General features: G+C 40.2%; 1 protein-coding gene across 1 annotated transcript in view; it reads left to right on the top strand.

Annotated features, from left to right (window-relative positions):
* Glut1 (Glucose transporter 1) overlaps positions 1-22,477 on the top strand; it is a gene marked incomplete in the record, with an annotated part of 492,009 nt that overhangs the window by 252,427 nt on the left and 217,105 nt on the right. The window contains 2 exon segments of the mRNA XM_070100219.1: positions 13,786-13,956; positions 21,470-21,577. Of these exon segments, the coding sequence (XP_069956320.1) occupies positions 13,786-13,956; positions 21,470-21,577 (279 nt within the window).

Below are 22,477 nucleotides of genomic sequence, written 5' to 3'. Positions count from 1 at the left end.
ATGTCTTGTATCTCTCTGACATATGTACTTGATGTCCTGCATCTCTGACATATTTACTTGATGTCCTGCATCTCTCTGACATATCTACTTGATGTCTTGTATCTCTCTGACATATGTACTTGATGTCCTGCATCTCTGACATATCTACTTGATGTCTTGTATCTCTCTGACATATGTACTTGATGTCCTGCATCTCTGACATATGTACTTGATGTCCTGCATCTCTGACATATCTACTTGATGTCCTGCATCTCTGACATATCTACTTGATGTCCTGCATCTCTGACATATGTACTTGATGTCCTGCATCTCTCTGACATATCTACTTGATGTCTTGTATCTCTCTGACATATGTACTTGATGTCCTGCATCTCTGACATATCTACTTAATGTCCTGCATCTCTGACATATGTACTTGATGTCCTGCATCTCTGACATATGTACTTGATGTCCTGCATCTCTCTGACATATGTACTTGATGTCCTGCATCTCCTTGATCTACACTGTCGCTCTGAATTATTTCTTCTCCATGGCACATTTCTTGAAATATCTCTCCTCATTCTTGTTGTGACACCCTGAGAGTATGGTTTCTACTAATCAACACTTCTGAAAGGTTATTACTGTACCCAAAATACAAAGTGAGGTGTGAGCTGCTGAAGTGGGCCTCAGTTGAAAGTGTGAATATATATCTCCTGCTTCATCCTGTTTCATTCTCGTGGGTTTGTATGTTGTACATACTGTGCTGCATAGTCAGTCGGCACCCCCGACTCGTGGGGTTTCTAATTTGCGGAATTTGATTATCCGACATTTTTACTGATGGGCATCCCGCAAATAAATTTGATTATTTGCAGGTTTTTTGTGGTGCCCGTTATTTTGGGGCCCAGCACACGAAGCCAAAATTCACACATTGCAGAACAAGCTTTATTAGGAGATTTTGCTTTATGAAGAGCTCTACATAGAGCTCTTTCTAGAGCTGAAATATTCTCTCACTCCTGAAATTGAAGCCTAACAAAGGAGTTTTATTCAAAATAGGTTCAGTTACTTTCCCATGCCTGAATCTCTGTTATGGTCCTTCTCTATTATGAATGTCAATATTTACTAGACTACAGCAATACTTTTTAGAGATAGATGACCCCTGAAATTCAGAATAAGCCCATATATATAATTTTGTAACGAACAGAAAGGCACAATACCGTGACTGGAACAATACACAAATAACCTGGCACATAGGAGAGAGAAACTTATGACGATGTTTTGGTCTAAGTCGGACTGAAACATCATTGTAAGCTTCTCTCTCTTATGTGCGAGTTATTTTTACATATAATTTTCAAGTTTTTGTGGACTCTAGATATACAAAAGTAGGAAAGTAACCATTTGTGAATTTGGTAGCTGTGTGTACTTGCCTATTTGTACTCGCCTATTTGTGGTTGCAGGGGTCGAGTCATAGCTCCTGGGCCCACCAGGTGTGTGTGTGTGTGTGTGTGTGTGTGTACTCACCTATTTGTACTCGCCTATTTGTGGTTGCAGGGGTCGAGTCATAGCTCCTGGCCCCGCCTCTTCACTGATTGCTACTAGGTCCTCTCTCCCTGCCCCATGAGCTTTATCATACCTCGCCTTTAAACTATGTATGGTTCCCGCCTCCACTACTTCACTTTCTAGGCTACTCCACGGCTTGACTACTCTATGACTGAAGAAATACTTCCTAACATCCCTTTGATTCATCTGAGTCTTCAACTTCCAATTGTGACCTCTTGTGTCTGTGTCCCATCTCTGGAACATCCCGTCTTTGTCCACCTTGTCTATTCCGCGCAGTATTTTATATGTCGTTATCATGTCTCCCCTGACCCTCCTGGCCTCAGTGTCATCAGGCCGATTTCCCTCAACCTTTCTTCGTAGGACAATCCCCGTAGCTCTGGGACTAGTCTTGTTGCAAACCTTTGCACTTTCTCTAATTTCTTGACGTGCTTGACTAGGTGTGGATTCCAAACTGGTGCTGCATACTCCAGTATGGGCCTGACGTAAATGGTATACAGAGTCTTGAACGAATCCTTACTGAGGTATCGGAACGCTATCTGTAGGTTTGCCACGCACCCGTATGCTGCAGCAGTTATCTGATTGATGTGCGCCTCAGGAGATATGCTCGGTGTTATACTCACCCCCAGATCTTTTTCCTTGAGTGAGGTTTGCAGACTTTGGCCATCTAAACTATATTGTGTCTGCAGTCTTCTTTGCCCTTCCCCAATCTTCATAACTTTGCATTGACGGGGTTAAACTCAAGGAGCCAGTTGCTGGACCAGGCTTGTAGCCTGTCCAGGTCTCTTTGTAGCCCTGCCTGATCCTCATCCGATTTGATTCTTCTCATTAACTTCACATTGTCCGCAAACAAGGACACTTCTGAGTCTATCCCTTCCGTTATGTCATTCACATATACCAAGAACAGCACAGGTCCTAGGACTGACCCCTGGGGAACCCCGCTTGTCACAGGCGCCAACTTTGACACCTCGTCACGTACCATGACTCGTTGTTGCCTCCCTGTAAGGTATTCTCTTATCCATTGCAGTGCCTTTCCTGTTATGTGTGCCTGATCCTCTAGCTTTTGCAGTAACCTCTTGTGAGGAACTGTGTCGAAGGCCTTCTTGCAGTCCAAAAAAATGCAGTCGATCCACCCCTCTCTCTCTTGTCTTACTTCTGTCACCTTGTCATAAAACTCTAATAGGTTTGTGACACAGGATTTTCCCTCCCTGAAACCATGCTGGTTGTCAATTATACACTTGTTTCTTTCCAGGTGCTCCACCACTCTCCTCCTGATGATCTTCTCCATGACCTTGCATACTAAACACGTTAGTGATACAGGTCTGTAGTTTAGTGCCTCATGTCTGTCTCCCTTTTTAAAAATTGGGACTACATTTGCCATCTTCCATACCTCGGGGAGTTGCCCAGTTTCAAATGATGTGTTGAAGATCTTTGTTAATGGTACACACAATGTCTCTGCTCCCTCTTTAAGGACCCACGGAGAGATGTCTGGTCCCACCGCCTTTGAGGTGTCAAGTTCGCATAGCAGCTTCTTCACCTCCTCCTTGGTTATATGTACCTCATCCAGCACTTGCTGGTGCACCCCCCTGCTCTGATTTCCTGGAGTCCTACTGGTTTCCACTGTAAATACTTCTTTAAATCTTCTGTTGAGCTCCTGACATACCTCCCGGTCGTTTCTTGTGAATTCCCCATCACCCTTCCTCAGTCTGATTACCTGGTCCTTGACTATTGTTTTCCTCCTGATGTGGCTGTACAACAGCTTCGGGTCAGTCTTGACTTTCGATGCTATGTCATCTTCGTATTGCCGCTGAGCCTCCCTTCTTATCTGTGCATATTCGTTTCTGGCTCTTCGGCTAATCTCTTTATTTTCCTGAGTTCTCTGTCTTCTGTACCTTTTCCATTCTCTAGTACACCTAGTTTTTGCCTCCCTACACCTTTGGGTGAACCAAGGACTCGTTCTGTTCTTCCCATTATTTCTGTTTCCCTTGGGAACAAACCTCTCCTCTGCCTCCTTGCATTTTGTTGCCACATAGTCCATCATTTCTTGTACTGGTTTTCCTGTCAGTTCCCTCTCCCACTGAATGTCTTGAAAGAAGTTCCTCAAGCCTGAGTAATTCCCCCTTTTGTAGTTTGGTTTTTCCCACCCTATTCCTGCTGCTCTCTCTTGTAGCTCAACTATGTAGTCGAAGCACAGTGTGTCTAACATGTTGATGCATGAGGTTTTCCAGTACCACATCCATCATCTTGGCTCTCCATGTTTCGGGACCCCCATGGGGCTCCAGGTTTTCCCAGTCAATCTCCTTGTGATTGAAATCACCCATAATTAGTAACTTTGCTCCCCCCATGTGTGCTCTCCTGGCCACCTCAGCTAGTGTGTCGACCATTGCTCTGTTGCTCTCATCGTATTCTTCTCTTGGCCTCCTGCAGTTCTGTGGTGGGTTGTACATTACTGCAATTATCACCTTATGTCCCTCAGACTGGATTGTTCCTACTAAGTAGTCCCTTTTGCCCATGCCATCCATTCCTTCCATTTTCTCAAACCCCCACTGGTTTTTAATGAGCAGTGCAACTCCTCCTCCCCCTCTCCTCCCTCTGTCTTTCCTGAGGATTTGATATCCAGATGGAAAGATTGAATCTGTTATTATTCTGATGAGTTTTGTTTCTGTGAGTGCTATTATGTCTGGGGATGTCTCCTTGATTCTTTCGTGCCACTCCTCATACTTGTTATTCCATCTGCATTTGTATACCACACCTTCAACTTCTTTTCATTACTTTTTAACAAGTCACTAGAAACTAGCACCTTCCCGAAACTACTCAAGATGGCAAGGGTTACACCAATACATAAAGGTGGTGACCCTACAGACTTAAACAACTATAGGCCAGTATCAAACTTACCATTGCTATCCAAAATCTTTATATTCATTTATAACAACACAAAACATACTCAACCCCTGCTAATTTGGATTCAGGAAAAATAAAAGCACTAATTATGCAATCACAAAAATGCTAGATCTGCTTTACACAGCATTGGAAAATAAGGAATATCCACTAGGAATTTTTATTGACCTAAGAAAAGCTTTTGACACAGTAGACCACGACATCCTACTCCACAAACTTGACCATTACGGTATAAGAGGCCATGCGCTTGCTTATTTCAAATCTTACCTTACTAATAGGTATCAGTATGTCACCATTAAAGACACAGCATCAACAACACAGCCACTTGATACTGGAGTTCCGCAGGGAAGTGTCCTTGGTCCCCTGCTCTTCCTCATATACATCAATGATCTTCCAAACGTATCCCAACACCTGAAACCCATTCTCTTTGCTGACGACACGACTTATGTCATCTCTCGCCCTAATCTTGCCACCCTCAACACCATTGTTAACGAGGAGCTGATCAAAATATCGACTTGGATGACAGCCAATAAACTTACGTTTAACACTAACAAAACCTACTGTATTATGTTTGGTAGCAGAGCAGGAGATGCACAAATTAACATTAAGATCGACAACACCCTAATTACCAGACATAATGAGGGCAAATTCCTAGGCCTATACCTTGACAACAACCTGAATTTCAGCACCCATATCCAACACATAACCAAAAAAGTATCCAAAACGGTTGGGATCCTCTCCAAGATACGATACTACGTGCCGCAAAATGCCCTTATCACACTATACCATTCACTTATGTATCCATACCTCACCTATGCTATTTGTGCTTGGGGATCAACTGCAGCAACACACCTAAAGCCAATAATAACCCAACAAAAAGCTGCAGTAAGAATAATCACTAAATCCCATCCCTGGCAACACACCCCCCCCACTCTTCATAGATCTAAACTTACTCCCTGTTCAGTACATCCACACTTACTACTGTGCAATCTACATCTACAGGACCTTAAACTCCAATATCAACCTTGACCTAAAACGCTTTCTTGATAGTTGTGACAGAACCCACAGGCATAACACCAGACACAAACATCTCTACGACATTCCCCATGTCCGACTAAACCTTTACAAAAATTCAATGTATGTCAAAGGCCCTAAAATCTGGAACACCCTACCTGAGAACTCTAGAACTGCAGACACATTCATCACCTTCAAAACTACCATTAGAAAACATCTTATCTCCCTGATAAACCCCATCAACTAACTGCACGAATACCACCTGGTGGTTCACACTTACTCACTCACCCATTTCACCATAAACAGAAATATTAATCTCAATCTTAAAATAATGAATCCTATGATACTCCAGTACTGAAACTATGTACTGTGCCAAAACAAAAGTATTCACATTGCTAAACTCACAAACTAGTATTTAGTCACTTAGCCATAATACCAACTTACCTCATAATTTGTAATATTTTAAAATAAAAAATTAAACTAAGTTTGCCCGAAATGCCTAGCCATGCTAGGCGTTCTAGTGGTACACTCTGTAATCATTATTTAACTACATGTAAACCACACAACAACCAAATTCTGTAAATTCAACATTGTAATCTTTATAGAGAATAAACTTTGAAAGATTGTGGTCTGGGAGGTGTATTGGGGTTGGGGAAGTGGGAGACCTGATAAGGAACTGTGGGTGGTTGCTGTGGGGGTGGAGTTTGTAATGCAGTGGGTGGGGGCATTGGATGTGGCATGGGTGTTTTGGTTTAGAGTGTTTGGTTGCACTGGGGTTGACCTGGTTGGGAGGCTTCTATAGGAAGTTGTGAGGGAGGCTGTATTTGATCTTCCTGTGTCTGGGATCTCCTGTCTGTCTTCTCCATCCCCTCTCTTTCCTCCTTTTGCCTTTGTACCATCTCTCTCTGTTTCTGCCTTTCTGCTTGTGTTCTGTCGCGGTCGAGATACACCTTCCTGTATGCCGGCATGTCCCTTAATCGTCCTTTCTCCTGCAGGATCCTGTTCCGAGTCGATTCTATCTTGAAGGTCACTTTCACTGGCCGGGTTCTTTTTTTTACAAACCCCCCTATTCTCCGAAAATTTTCCAGCTGGGTCATGTCGTCTTCTCCTATTGCTTTCAGGATGCTTTCAATTGCTTTTTTTTCCCTTGTTTTCTTGCTTCATATGTTTCCCCTTCAACTTCCTGGAGCCCATACACAAAGACTGACCTCACCCTTTCATTCTCCCACTGCATATCCCTGTGTATCCCCTCATTCAATTTGATTTCCTCCATTGCAGCTTTCCTTTCTTCAGTTTCACTAGCTAATGTACTTGGGCTCAGTGGCCTGTCATTTTCCCTTCTCGGCTTTCCCTGGGCTCTGCTGTGGTCTGTTAGGGCCTCCACATATAGCTTAGCTCTTTCATTTACTACAGTCTCCACTGATTGAGCTTCTACATGCAGTTTTGCTCCTTTCCCTACAGTCCCCTTATTTGTGACTGAGGTAGCAGTCTCTGTTGTCAATCGCAAAATGTTCTTTAGTTCTTTAGGCTGTTTCAGATTTTTCAGTTCCTCTTCTAAACTCTGTATCCTGGCCTCTGCTGCTTTGACTTGCACCTCCCACTTCGTGCTTTCCATTACTATCCTCTCTTCCATTCTCATGCTAAGTTCTTCTAGTTTCTTTTCCCATTCATGTTCCCTTTTTGTGAGCTCTGCTGCCCAATCTTCCTTTGCAGTTTCCTCCTCCTGTCTCTTGGGTTTTCTTGTTGCTCTCTGGCAACCCATTTTTGTTTTATCCTGATTGCCTCAGAGTGGGAAACCTATGTAATTCTGTATGTTAGGTTAGTATTGTGTATGTCAGAGTGTGGGGGGGGGGAGGTAGAGGAGGAACTGTGGCTGTGGGAGAGTAGTGGGGAGGGGGAGTGGGAAGGAGAGTGAAGCAAATGGGTGAGTGGGAGAGGGAGAGGTGGGGAGGGGGAGGGTGAAAGAGGGAGGGGAGGGATCAGGTGAAGGAGTGAGATGTCGGTGGGGGAGGGGGGAGTGTATGTGTGAGTCTGGCAATGTGTGTGTGTGTTGTGTGTGTGTGTGTTGTGTGTGTGTGTGTTGTGTGTGTGTGTTGTGTGTGTGTGTTGTGTGTGTGATAAGATAAGATTAAAAAAAGATTTCGTTCGGATTTTTAACCCCGGAGGGTTAGCCACCCAGGATAACCCAAGAAAGTCAGTGCGTCATCGAGGACTGTCTAACTTATGCGTGTGTGATGCGTGTGTGATGCGTGTGTGATGTGTGTGTGATGCGTGTGTGATGCGTGTGTGTGTGTGTGTATGTGTGGATGTGTGTGTGTGTGTGTGCACATGTTCTTATGCGTGTGTGTTTTTGTGCATGTGTGATTCATGTGTGTATATATATATAATTATTTTTTTTTCAACAAACTGGCCATATCCCACCAAGGCAGGGTGGCCCAAAAAGAACAGAAGTTTCTCTTTTCAAATTTAGTAATTTATACAGGAGAAGGGGTTACTAGCCCCTTGCTCCCGGCATTTTAGTCGCCTCTTACAACACGCATGGCTTATGGAGGAAGAATTCTGTTTCGCTTCCCCATGGAGATAAGAGGAAATAAACAAGAACAAGAACTAGAAAGAAAATAGCAGAAAACCCAGAGGGGTGTGTATATATATGCTTGCACATGTATATGTAGTGTGACCTAAGTGTAAGTAGAAGTAGCAAGACGTACCTGAAATCTTGCATGTTTGAGACAGAAAAAAAGACGCCAGCAATCCTACCATCATGTAAAACAATTACAGGCTTACGTTTTATACTCGCTTGGCAGGATGGTAATACCTCCCTGGGTGGTTGCTGTCTACCAACCTACTACCTAGAAAATATATATTTTTTTTTTTTCAACAAGTCGGCCGTCTCCCACCAAGGCAGGGTGACCCAAAAAAGAAAGAAAATCCCCAAAAAGAAAATACTTTCATCATCATTCAACACTTTCACCACACTCACACATTATCACTGCTTTTGCAGAGGTGCTCAGAATACAACAGTTTAGAAGCATACACATATAAAGATACACAGCATATCCCTCCAAACTGCCAATATCGCAAACCCCCTCCTTTAAAGTGCAGGCATTGTACTTCCCATTTCCAGGACTCAAGTCCGACTATATGAAAATAACCGGTTTCCCTGAAATCCCTTCACCAAATATTACTCTGCTCACACTCCAACAGATCGTCAGGTCCCAAGTACCATTCGTCTCCATTCACTCCTATCTAACACGCTCACGCACGCTTGCTGGAAGTCCAAGCCCCTTGCCCACAAAACCTCCTTTACCCCCTCTCTCCAACCCTTTCGAGGACGACCCCTACCCCGCATTCCTTCCCCTATAGATTTATATGCTTTCCATGTCATTCTACTTTGATCTATTCTCTCTAAATGACCAAACCACCTCAACAACCCCTCTTCTGCCCTCTGACTAATACTTTTATTAACTCCACACCTTTTCCTAATTTCCACACTCCGAATTTTCTGCATAATATTTACATCACACATTGCCCTTAAACAGGACATCTCCACTGCCTCCAACCATCTCCTCGCTGCTGCATTTACCACCCAAGCTTCACACCCATATAAGAGTGTTGGTACTACTATACTTTCATACATTCCCTTCTTTGCCTCCATAGATAACGTTTTTTGACTCCACATATACCTCAACGCACCACTCACCTTTTTTCCCTCATCAATTCTATGATAACCTCATCCTTCATAAATCCATCCGCCAACACGTCAACTCCCAAGTATCTGAAAACATTCACTTCTTCCATACTCCTCCCCAATTTGATATCCAATTTTTCTTTATCTAAATCATTTGACACCCTCATCACCTTACTCTTTTCTATGTTCACTTTCAACTTTCTACCTTTACACACATTCCCAAACTCATCCACTAACCTTTGCAATTTTTCTTTAGAATCTCCCATAAGCACAGTATCATCAGCAAAAAGTAACTGTGTCAATTCCCATTTTGAATTTGGTTCCCCAAAATTTAATCCCACCCCTCTCCCGAACACCCTAGCATTTACTTCCTTTACAACCCCATCTATAAATATATTAAAAAACCATGGTGACATTACACATCCCTGTCTAAGACCTACTTTTACCGGGAAGTAGTCTCCCTCTCTTCTACACACCCTAACCTGAGCCTCACTATCCTCATAAAAACTCTTTACAGCATTTAGTAACTTACCACCTATTCCATATACTTGCAACATCTGCCACATTGCTCCTCTATCTACTCTATCATATGCCTTTTCTAAATCCATAAATGCAATAAAAACTTCCCTACCTTTATCTAAATACTGTTCACATATATGCTTCAATGTAAACACTTGATCTACACATCCCCTACCCACTCTGAAACCTCCTTGCTCATCCGCAATCCTACATTCTGTCTTACCTCTAATTCTTTCAATTATAACCCTACCGTACACTTTTTCTGGTATACTCAGTAAACTTATTCCTCTATAATTTTTACAGTCTCTCTTGTCCCATTTCCCTTTATATAAAGGGACTATACATGCTCTCTGCCAATCCCTAGGTACTTTCCCCTCTTTCATACATTTATTAAACAAAAGTACCAACCACTCCAACACTATATCCCCCCTGCTTTTAACATTTCTGTCATGATCTCATCAGTTCCAGCTGCTTTACCCCCTTTCATTTTACGTAATGCCTCACGTACCTCCCCCACACTTATATTCTGTTCTTCTTCACTCCTAAAAGATGGTATACCTCCCTGACCAGTGCATGAAATTACTGCCTCTGTTTCTTCCTTAACATTTAAAAGTTCCTCAAAATATTCTCGCCATCTACCTAATACCTCCATCTCCCCATCTACTAACTTCCCTACTCTGTTTTTAACTGACAAATCCATACTTTCCCTAGGCTTTCTTAACTTGTTTAACTCGCTCCAAAATTTTTTCTTATTTTCATTAAAATTTCTTGACAGTGCCTCTCCCACTCTATCATCTGCTCTCCTTTTGCACTCTCTCACCACTCTCTTTACCTTTCTTTTACTCTCCATATACAGTGGACCCCTGGTTAACGATATTTTTTCACTCCATAAGTATGTTCAGGTGCCAGTACTTACCGAATTTATTCCCATAAGGAATATTGTGAAGTAGATTAGTCCATTTCAGACCCCCAAACATACACGTACAAACGCACTTACATAAATACACTTACATAATTGGTCGCATTCGGAGGTAATTGTTATGCGTGGGTCCACTGTACTCTGCTCTTCTTATAACACTTCTGCTTTGTAAAAACCTCTCATAAGCTATCTTTTTCTCTTTTATCACACCCTTTACTTCATCATTCCACCAATCACTCCTCTTTCCTCCTGCCCCCACCCTCTTATAACCACAAACTTCTGCCCCACATTCTAATACTGCATTTTTAAAACTATTCCAACCCTCTTCAACCCCCCCACTACTCATCTTTGCACTAGCCCACCTTTCTGCCAATAGTCGCTTATATCTCACCCGAACTTCCTCCTCCCTTAGTTTATACACTTTCACCTCCCACTTACTTGTTGTTGCCACCTTCCAGTTTTTCCCATCTACCTCTTACTCTAATTTTAGCTACAACTAAATAATGATCCGATATATCAGTTGCCCCTCTATAAACATGTACATCCTGGAGCCTACCCATCAACCTTTTATCCACCAATACATAATCTAATAAACTACTTTCATTACGTGCTACATCATACCTTGTGTATTTATTTATCCTCTTTTTCATAAAATATGTATTACTTATTACCAAATCTCTTTCTACACATAGCTCAATTAAAGGCTCCCCATTTACATTTACCCCTGGCACCCCAAATTTACCTACTACTCCCTCCATAACATTTTTACCCACTTTAGCATTGAAATCCCCAACCACCATTACTCTCACACTTGATTCAAAACTCCCCACACATTCACTCAACATTTCCCAAAATCTCTCTCTCTCCTCTACACTTCTCTCTTCTCCAGGTGCATACACGCTTATTATAACCCACTTTTCACATCCAATCTTTATTTTACTCCACATAATCCTTGAATTAATACATTTATAGTCCCTCTTTTCCTGCCATAGCTTATCCTTCAACATTATTGCTACTCCTTCTTTAGCTCTAACTCTATTTGAAACCCCTGACCTAATCCCATTTATTCCTCTCCACTGAAACTCTCCCACCCCCTTCAGCTTTGTTTCACTTAAAGCCAGGACATCCAGCTTCTCATTCATAACATCCACAATCATCTCTTTCTTATCATCTGCACAACATCCACGCACATTCAGACTTCCCACTTTGACAATTTTCTTCTTATTATTCTTTTTAGTAATCCTTACAGGAAAAGGGGTTACTAGCCCATTGTTCCCGGCATTTTAGTCGACTTTTACAACACGCATGGCTTACAGAGGAAAGATTCTTATTCCACTTCCCCATGGATATAAAAGGAAAAGTAATAAGACCAAGAACTATTAAGATAAAATCAAAGAAAACTCAGATGAGTGTGTATAAATGAATGTGTACATGTATGTGTAGTGTGACCTAAGTGTAAGTAGAAGTAGCAAGACATACCTGTAATCTTGCATATTTATGAGACAGACAAAAGACATCAGCAATCCTACCATCATGTAAAACAATCACAGGCTTTCGTTTTACACTCACTTGGCAGGACGGTAGTACCTCCCTGGGTGGTTGCTGTCTACCAACCTACTACCTACAAATATATATATATATATATATATATATATATATATATATATATATATATATATATATATATATATATATATATATATATATATATATATATATATATAAAATCTACCTACCTTCAAAATTAGGGATGCAAAGCCCATGATGATTCTCTTCAAATTGCTTGTTCTTTCTAGACAGGGATACTGCTGCACACTAACTGCTGCCTTCAAGGCAAGCAAAATTGCTGACCTGGAGAAAGTACAGAGAACTTTCATTGCATGCATAAGTACGATAAAGCACCTAAATTACTGGGAACAGTTGAAGTCCCTCGATTTGTACTTCCTGGAATACAGGTGAGAAAGATACTTGATAATATACACTTGGAAAATCCTAGAGGGATTCATACCAAGCTTATGCATGAAAATCACTTCCTATGAAAGCAAAAGACTTAACAGAAGATGCAGCATTCCCTCAATGAGAAACAGGGATGTCACGAGTACACTGAGAGACAACACAATAAGTGTCAAGGGCCCAAAACTGTTCAACTGCCTCCCAGCATACATAAGGGGAATTACAAATAGACCTTTGACTGTCTTCAAGAAGGCACTGGACAGGCACCTAAAGCCAATACCTGATCAGCCGGGCTGTGGTTCGTATGTCAGTTTATGTGCGGCCAGCAGTAACAACCTGGTTGATCAGACCCTAATCCACCACAAGGCTTGGTCTCAGACTGGGCTACAAGGGCATTGATACCCGAAACCCTCTCCAGGTAAACTCCAGGTGTATGTGATAGATATGTCATGCAGACAGGTATAACCATGTCACTGGGGTCATGTAATACCTGGTCAGAGTAGGAAGGTTTATCAGTGTTACTCAACACAAAACTTTCTTTAAGCAAATTCACAAATAACTGAAGCTCTTTTTTTTTTTTTTTTATTCAATTTAATATCTTCTTTATAATTACTTTTTTTTTTTTTTTTTAACATACTGGTCATTTCCCACCGAGGCAGGCGACTCAAAAAGAAGAAAACCTCGTAAAGTTTTCCTTCTTTATACATTTAGTAATTTATCCATTAGACAGGGTTACTAGCCCCTTGCTCCTGGGTTATAATTACTATAGTATTAAAAAATCTTGTCTCTGTGGTTATGGAAAGAATTAAGGCTGAGGAATTGTTGTAAGTAAAAGTTATTGTGTTTCCTGTGTTCTGCTTGTTGGTTTATATTTTTACATACTTAATGTAATAGTGTTGATTTAATGAAAGTCAGTTAAACAGCCTTCAGAAATACAGGCAGTGATCTGCTGGGTCAGGTTTGAAAACAACAGACAAAGACCATTTGTTAGAGAATTGTCCATTGTTAGGATTGTGGCAAAGCAATCTCATTACTGTCCACCACAATTGTCATTACTAGCCACCGTTCCTCCCTATTTGTCCTTTAAATTGTGGTTTCACTTTATCTTTAGTACTTGGTAAAGAAAGGAATTATTTTAGTTAGCAATGACTACCACCATTTCTCTTAGACTGCTTCAAAGACAGATCTTCCTAATATAGGCAGGATTTATTTACAAATCGATTCATTTTGTTGTCTGCTTTAATTCTGTTTATGCCAACAGGTCTGAACACTTCTTTAGTGCCTATGTACATCAGTGAGATTGCCCCGCTCAACCTACGAGGGGGCCTAGGAACTGTTAACCAGCTGGCGGTCACCGTCGGTCTTCTCCTCTCCCAGATTCTCGGCATTGAGCAGCTTCTTGGCAACAGCAGTGCATGGCCAATCCTTCTGGGTATTTTATTCTCTGTATTGCCTTCTGAAATTTGGCTTTATTTATATATTTTTTATTCAAGAATGCAAACAAAACTACTATATTAACCTTTGCAATTAATAGACATAATAGGATGGTGTTGAATTTCTGATAAACAAAATATTGTTAGGCATAGTAAAGTCTTCCTTGGCTAGAAATGTTACAGTATCTGGAATTTTCAGGTGTTCAAAATTTAAAGTTTTCAATCTTATTTTCATCAAACACTGTTTATGACAGTTTTGGCTAAAGGATAAATCTGTAGTCTTATTTCAGTATAGAATTACAGTAAGGCAAAAGCAACTTTGAGGTAACACAGTGTGTGCGGTATCCACTATCACCAGGACACTGGGTCATGTGAATGTGATGGTGGGGTTGAAACGGGTTGTACCTAGGGGTAGGGATTTTGTCTCAGGGAGGGGTACCGCTCTACCCAAAAGGGTGTTTGCCTGGCTAAGTACCCAGCATCTCTCTCTCCACATAAATGTGGTGATATTTTCCTTTTCATTTAAATTTGCTAACACTTACAAAATACAAATACAGAAAATTTATTCCTTTTCTGCATTATACAGGTAATGTAGTTTAGACATAACAAAATATTTTTAGGCACAAAAGAAAGCCAATAGTATGCGGCTCATTTCGGTGTATTATGGCCAGTTACTTGGGATGAATTATGAACATGGACTGTGAAGCGTAAAAGATTGATTTTGGAAAGATTTATTTTCTTTGATAATGATTTCCACAATATGAAAGTGAATTGATCACAACAGTAACAAGTTCATAATGAAAGTGTAAATTTTATAATGTTAGAAATGGTAAATGTTTAAATCCCTTAATAACGAATGTTGCAGCGAGGAGAAGGCTGGAGGCAGTGGAGATGTCATGTCTGAGGGCAATGTGTGGTGTGAATATAATGCAGAGAATTCGTAGTTTGGAAGTTAGGTGGAGGTGCAGGATTACCAAAACTGTTGTCCAGAGGGCTGAGGAAGGGTTGTTGAGGTGGTTCGGACATGTAGAGAGAATAGAGTGAAACAGAGTGACTTCAAGAGTGTATCAGTCTGTAGTGGAAGGAAGGCGTGGTAGGGGTCGGCCTAGGAAAGGTTGGAGGGAGGGGGTAAAGGAGGTTTTGTGTGCGAGGGGCTTGGACTTCCAGCATGCATGCGTGAACGTGTTTGATAGGAGTGAATGGAGACAAATGATTTTTAATACTTGACGTGCTGTTGGAGTGTGAGCAAAGTAACATTTATGAAGGGGTTCAGGGAAACCGGCAGGCCGGACTTGAGTCCTGGAGATGGGAAGTACAGTGCCTGCACTCTGAAGGAGGGGTGTAAATGTTGCAGTTTAAAAACTGTAGTGTAAAGCACCCTTCTGGCAAGACAGTGATGGAGTGAATGATGGTGAAAGTTTTTCTTTTTCGGGCCACCCTGCCTTGGTGGGAATCAGCCAGTGTGATAAAAAAAAAAAAAAAAAATAATAATAACGAAATGGATGTAGTGCATTATAAATAAAACATATCCATTGTTATAATCCAAGGAAAAAAATAACTGTGGTACTTATAAACTAATTAATCTCAAAGTGAATGCAAAAAAGATTTATGAGTTCAGATTACCTGAATTTTAATATCATGATTACAGCGCATAAATGTTAGTAGTAAAGCTAATAGAATTCTTGGCTTCATATTAAGAGGCATAAATAATAGAAATCCTGGTGTTATACTTCAACTTTATTTATCCTTAGTAATACATCATTTAAATTATGCTGCTCAATTCTGGTCTTTATTATAGAATGGGTTATGTCTTATTATCTGGTACTTGCAGCTTGTTTTGCAGAGCCACTGCTTCTGAATGGTAATACATGCCTTGTTATCTAAGGTCTTAGCCTATGGAATGTTGGTTAGAGGCCAATATTTTTTGTAATCCACAACTTGTATATGACAGTGCAAAAGGTCCTCTAACTTCCAAATTTGTTTTTCTGGTTTCTTAACTTTCAAAGTTGTTTATATTTTAACTCAGCAACCATTTCCCACCAAAGAAGAGTGACCCAAAGATAGAAACGCGTTTACCATCATTCATCCCTTCATAATCGTTACTGTGCTCACACTCCAACAGCATGTCAACTGTCTCCATTCAATCCTATCTAACATATACTCCCAAGCCTGCTGGATACTCAAGCCTCTAAAACTCTAAGCCTCCTTTTCCCCTCCCTCCCAGCCATTCCTGGGATGACCCCCTACCTCTTACACCTTCACTCCAGATTTATACACCCTCTTCATCATCTTATTGCTCTCCATCCTCTCTACATCAGTCAACAATCCATCCTTTTAATTTCTATCCTCTGAATTTTCTGCATGATATTCACACCAAACATTGCTCTCAAACATGATATGACATCTCCACTGCCTCCAGCCTCTTTGCTGCAATGTTTAACACCCATGCTTCACACTCGTGTAAGAGTAGATACACTATACTCTGGTACATTCACGTTTTTGCTTTCATAGATAAGCTTTTCTTTTCACAGATACCTCAACACTACCCACTTATTTCCTCTCATCTATGCTTTGGTTTACCTAATCTTTCATCACCTCACCTTTCTCATTTTTGACCCATCTGCTGAAATCCAAGATAAACTGTGTAGTAGCTCTGTGTATAGCTGGGCTTTTGGCAGAGTATGGCACCAGGGACTCTTGGCAAAACTTCAAACACTAGGAGTTACTGGCTCTGCACTGTGACTCCTTAATGATTACCTTCAAGGTAGATCTCTAAGACAAGACACCCTACTGGTGCCAGTGTTCCAGTGTTATGGAATATCTACTTCGATGACCTTCATCTCATCCCTGAATCACGTGCATATGCTGATGACTGTATTCCGACATTTACTTATCCAAGGGAGAAAATGTCAGCTCTCAATTTTGTCAGTCACCAGCTTACAGCTATATTAGCCTGGGAAGGATGATGGTGGGTTACAAACATTTGCTTTTGGGAAACTCGAATGATAATGGTCTCTAAGCACCATGAAGATAATGCTGGAGCAGTGGTAAGAATGAATGGGAGAGTGTTGGAACCTAGAGATGAGGTTAATATCCTTAGGATAAAATTTGATTCCAAGCTGGCTATGAAGAACCATGTAGTAAATCTTGCAAACAAAGTGGCCAGGAAGCTTACAGCACTTAGACGTATCTTGCATCTGCTCGACAGTAGAGGTTGTAAGATTCTGTATGAGGCACAAGTACACTCACACCTTGAGTTTGTTCCTCTTTCTTGGATTGCCTGCCCTCCCCGTCTCACCTACAACTTCTTGACAATAGAGAACAGGGAAAGACAATTCATCTCTCTTCTGGACCCAACCTGAACAGATCTGTCATTTCAACAGAGCCTTCAGCATCAGAGGAATGTGGCTGGCCTTACTGTTATGTACAAGGCCAATGTTATTAAGGTACCACACTTGGCTCCGCTTCACGGTCAGTGAGAAGAGAGCTTCTACACAACAAGATGGGCAGAAAGCAGCAACTACACTGGCTGTACCCTTCTCAAGAACATCACTTCATCTGAGATCATTCCTTCCTAGAATTACCTGAGTCTGGAACATGTTTGCACACCATAATGACATTGATGAAATAAAGTCAGTTGACAAAATGAAATTTCTGACCCACAGATGGCTCCAACTTCATCCTATTCCCTATCTATATGCTTCATAATAAAAAAGCTTTCAAATGAGCTGAGGTAGGTAATAACTCTTAGCTTGTAAATAAAGGTAGGAACTCATAACTTAACCCTGTAAAAACCATTGTATAAAAAAAATAAAAGGTTCATTCCCAAATATCTAGATACATCCACTTCCTCCATACTCTCTCCATCTTATTGGTTATTCAGTTTTTCATAGTCTATCCTTTTTTTATTACCCTCAGCACCCTGGTCTTTTCAATGTTCACTTTTAATTTCCTTATTTTACTTACCCTTCCATATTTATCTACCAACCTTTCAAATTGTCTTCAGAATTCCCCACAAGAACTGTATAATTAGCAAAGAGCAATTGTGATAACTCCCACTTTCTATCAAATACATCTTTTAATACCACACCTCTTGTCAGTGTCCTAGCATTTACTTCCTTTACATCCCCATCAACAAATATGTTAACCATGGTGACAACATTCATCTCTAAGTCCTACTTTCACTATGAAATAATCTTCCTCCCAACCTGAACCTTTGCATATAAACTCTTTAACTGTTCTTAAGTAACCTACCTCCTATTCCATTCATTTGAAATATCTACCTCCAGGTAGGTAGATCCCATGGTTTCCCTATCCATATGTCTAAATCCAGAAATACAACAACTCTACCTGTAGCTAAGGACTGCTCACTTATATGCTTCATTGTAAACACTTGGTCCAGAGGCGTCGTAAGGGGGGGCGGGAGGGGGGGCGCCCCGGGTGACACCATAGAGCCTCTGAAGAAGGTGACACTAATGCCCAAAACAGTGCTGCACCAACATAAGAGAAGAATCCTTTGTTTCTATATAGCCTATTATATATTAGCAAAGTACAAATAAGCCTATATAGGGAAAATCATTGATTTTGATGATGTGATAGATGATTTTGCATAACTGAAGGGATGGAAATGTAAGATCAGATTCACCGAGATGTTACCTGTACTCAGGGTCAAATCTGAACTAGTGTTTCTCTGATATTGCAATGTTTTTCTTTATTTTTCAAGTTTTTTTTTGTTTTTGCATTGTTGAAGATGAAAAAAATGTAGAATCTGTTGGCTGTACTCAAAGTGGTATTTGAGTTTGTTTCCTCAATATTACTATGATTATTTATTTTATCATTAATTAAGTGGAGAAGTATTTTCCTGTTCCGTTTATATCCCTTAAACATTCTTATTGCTAAACATTTGTCACTGGTCATGCAGTAGAGACGCAACTGGAGTTTACCCCCCCATCCCCCGCCCTTGTATTTCATGGGGGTGACACCAAAGATGCTGCCCCAGATGACACCAGAGATTCCGCCCTGGGTGACACCAACTCTAGCAATGCCTCTGACTTGGTCTACTTATCCCCTACCCAACCTAAATCCTAACTACTATTCTGCAGTAATACTTTCTGCCTTACCACTAACCCATTCAGTAATAATTCTACTGTAAACTTTGCCTGGTATACACAGCAGGCTTCTTCTTTCTTCTTTCAACAAACCGGCCGTATCCCACCGAGGCAGGGTGGCCCAAAAAGAAAAACGAAAGTTTCCCTTTTTAAATTTAGTAATTTATACAGGAGAAGGGGTTACTAGCCCTTTGCTCCCGGCATTTTAGTCGCCTCTTACAACATGCATGGCTTACGGAGGAAGAATTCTGCTCCACTTCCCCATGGAGATAAGAGGAAATAAACAAGAACAAGAACTAGAAAGAAAATAGAAGAAAACTCAGAGGGGTATGTATATATATGCTTGTACATGTATGTGTAGTGTGCCTTAAGTGTAAGTAGAAGTAGCAAGATGTACCTGAAATCTTGCATGTTTATGAGACAGAAAAAAGACACCAGCAATCCTACCATCATGTAAAACAATTACAGGTTTCCGTTTTACACTCACTTGGCAGGACAATAGTACCTCCCTGGGTGGTTGCTGTCTACCAACCTACTACCTACAACACAGCAGGCTTATTTCCCTATAATTCTTATATTCTCTCTTGTCCCCTTACCTTTATACAAGGGAACTATGCACACTCTGCTAGTCATTTGGTACCTTCCCTTTTATGCTTAATTTGAACAAACACTCCAACACTATATCCCAACCTGCTTTTAACATCTCTGTCTTAATCCCATCTATCTCAGCTGCTTTACCCCCCTTTCATTCTGCCTGCTAACTCATGCACTTTCTTAACAACCTCAGGCTCCTTCTCACTCCTATAAGATATTATTTTATTCCTCTCTGTTCCATGCATGAAACCACCGTCTTCCCTTCATCAACAATCAACAACTCTTCCAGATATCCTCTCCAGTTACCTTATTTACTAGCATATAAGGTGCGTATTTACTAGCATATAAGGTGCGATTACTGTAAACCAGTAATCATATTCAGTGGCTAATTAACCTCTTACCCTATGCTAAAGCATAACCCAATGCCTACCCTTGACCCTGACCATGATCATAAAAGGTGCAGTGAGATTTTCCAAGACTTTTTGTTTATGCCGAAAAATACAGTACATAATGTAATTTTTTTTTTTTTTTTTTTTTTTTTTTTATATACAGAGAAAATTGTAAAGTATTTGAGATAATGGGGGTTGAGAGATGGAAAAGAGAACTGTGTGTGCACACTTAGGACAGGAATAGACAGAGGGAAGATTAATGATAAACTATTTTTTACTTGCTGGTTTATTATTTTGAATTACTGTAACATATATTTTTGTTTAATTACTTGTCATTCTCTGGGTTACCCAGCTTTAGTAGGGTTGTGCTGTGTTCTGGTAAAATGCCAAAGAGAAAATATGCATTTTGTATTTTTGTTTTTACTGTCTGGATTTCAGAAACTTGCAGTATACCACCAAGCAAATGAACCTGATGCCACCTTAATAGAATAATGGCTCTTATTGTCTTATTGGAGTATCATGAAGACTTATCATTTGTATTGGATCCTTGACAGTACAAGACCTGATGTCATCTTAATAATGAAACTCGGTATTATTGGAGTATCTTGAATAATTATCATTTGTGTTGGATCCTTAAGAGTACAAGACCTCTTGGTGATGTGACAAAATATGTTTGTGAGAGATCACTTGGTAGACTCTCAGTTGGCTTGCTGAGTCCAGTGCACTTGCAACAGTCTGCTGTGTACAATACATTGTGTATTTGTAAGATATTCAAATCGAGTAAAATGGTGTTTTTATTATGAAAAAGTGGCAGGTATTTGCCATTTTTCTTTATTACACTTCAACATTCAGTATGCATAGATGAATTTCAACGCCAGTAGTTTTCCTAAAAAAATAAGATGGCAACTTGCCTTAATGGTGGGGCTAGGTAAAGAGCTTATGTTTCACACTAAGTAAACCCTTCAACTTAACATTACAGGTAGACTTATGGCTAGTAATATACAGTAGATCAGTCCCTTTTTTAAAGTAAGAGACATTTTTAATGTCTAACATTAAATATGAAGTAGTGAACATAAATTATCTTCAGAGTTTCTAGGTACTGTACAGAGTATCATGAGATGGCAGGGACAGCACTTACATACTGTTATGTAAAACTTTATTATTCATGTAAAATAAAAATATCAAATATCTTTATTAAATGTAAATGAATTTATGATGTGAGTTGAAGATTTTTCATCTAAAACATTTTAGACTGAGAGTCTGGAAACTTATCAGTGTTTGTTAAATGTTCAATTTTTCCAGTGTCTTAGTTGATGTGAGTGAGTGTGTTTTTGCATATTCTTTTGCTAATTCTTAATGATTTCTTAAAGAATTTTAAAATGTATTGCATTACTGAAAAAAAAATCATTTGCACTTCTCAGGACTTGCAATTGTGCCAGCTATAATGCAGATGGTGCTGCTGCCAGTGTGCCCAGAATCACCACGCTACTTACTCATGTCCCGCCAGATGGAAGATGAAGCACGCAGAGGTTAGTGTCTCTCGTAACATTAAAAAATTACACGCATAACCCCACACATAATAGAGGGAGAAGTTTATGACAACATTTCTGTCTGACTTGGACAACTTACAGGTCACATTGGTCAAATGGTCCAAGTCGGACTAAAATGTCATTTTAAATTAACTTCTCTTTCTTATGTGTGTGTTATTTGTGTATTGTTCCTGTCATAGTATTGTGCCTCCTGGTTTATTAAAAAATTATTTTATGTTTCACCTGTGGCCCGGTCCATGACCAGGCCTCATGGTGGATCAGGGCATGATCATCCAGGCTGTTACTGCTGGCTGCACATGAACAAGTAAAGCACATTTGAGAAGCTCATGAATTCTTTTACTGAAAAGTTTATAAACAGCAGTGTAGAGTGGAACACATACTTTGATACAGTTTACCAATCTCCTAGAGTATACTTGGAGGATGTTCCAGGGGTCAACACCCCCTGTGGCCTGGTCCATGACCAGATGGAGCAACAAGAGCTGGCTGTTGCTGCTATTAATAATTCGATCTTCCTAGAAACTGTATCAAATTTCTTGTCTGAATATCACTTTTCAAATAATAAAAGTTGAGCTAAGTATCAACAGTAATTGTAGTCTTATCGAAGATAACCTCATTCAGTCAGCCATGAAATAAAGAAAATTCATCTTTGTAAATAGGTGCCACTCAAAAAAAAAAAAAAAAAGCATCATGACCTTTTATTCATTTAAGAAAATCTCATCTGAAAAATAGTGATAAAATTCATCAGTGTTTTGTATGAGATGAGCACATTTTTATAAGAAAAACAGTTAAAAGATAAGAAATAATCAGTGAATGAGACCTACACAATTTTCTCAAAGAATCTGGCCTAACTGGACATGTTGTCACACAGCCATAAACCTC

Source organism: Cherax quadricarinatus, chromosome 72 (genome assembly GCF_038502225.1).
Source record: "Cherax quadricarinatus isolate ZL_2023a chromosome 72, ASM3850222v1, whole genome shotgun sequence".
Classification (NCBI taxonomy): Eukaryota; Metazoa; Arthropoda; class Malacostraca; order Decapoda; family Parastacidae; genus Cherax; species Cherax quadricarinatus.
This window is presented reverse-complemented; position numbering and strand designations above follow the sequence as displayed.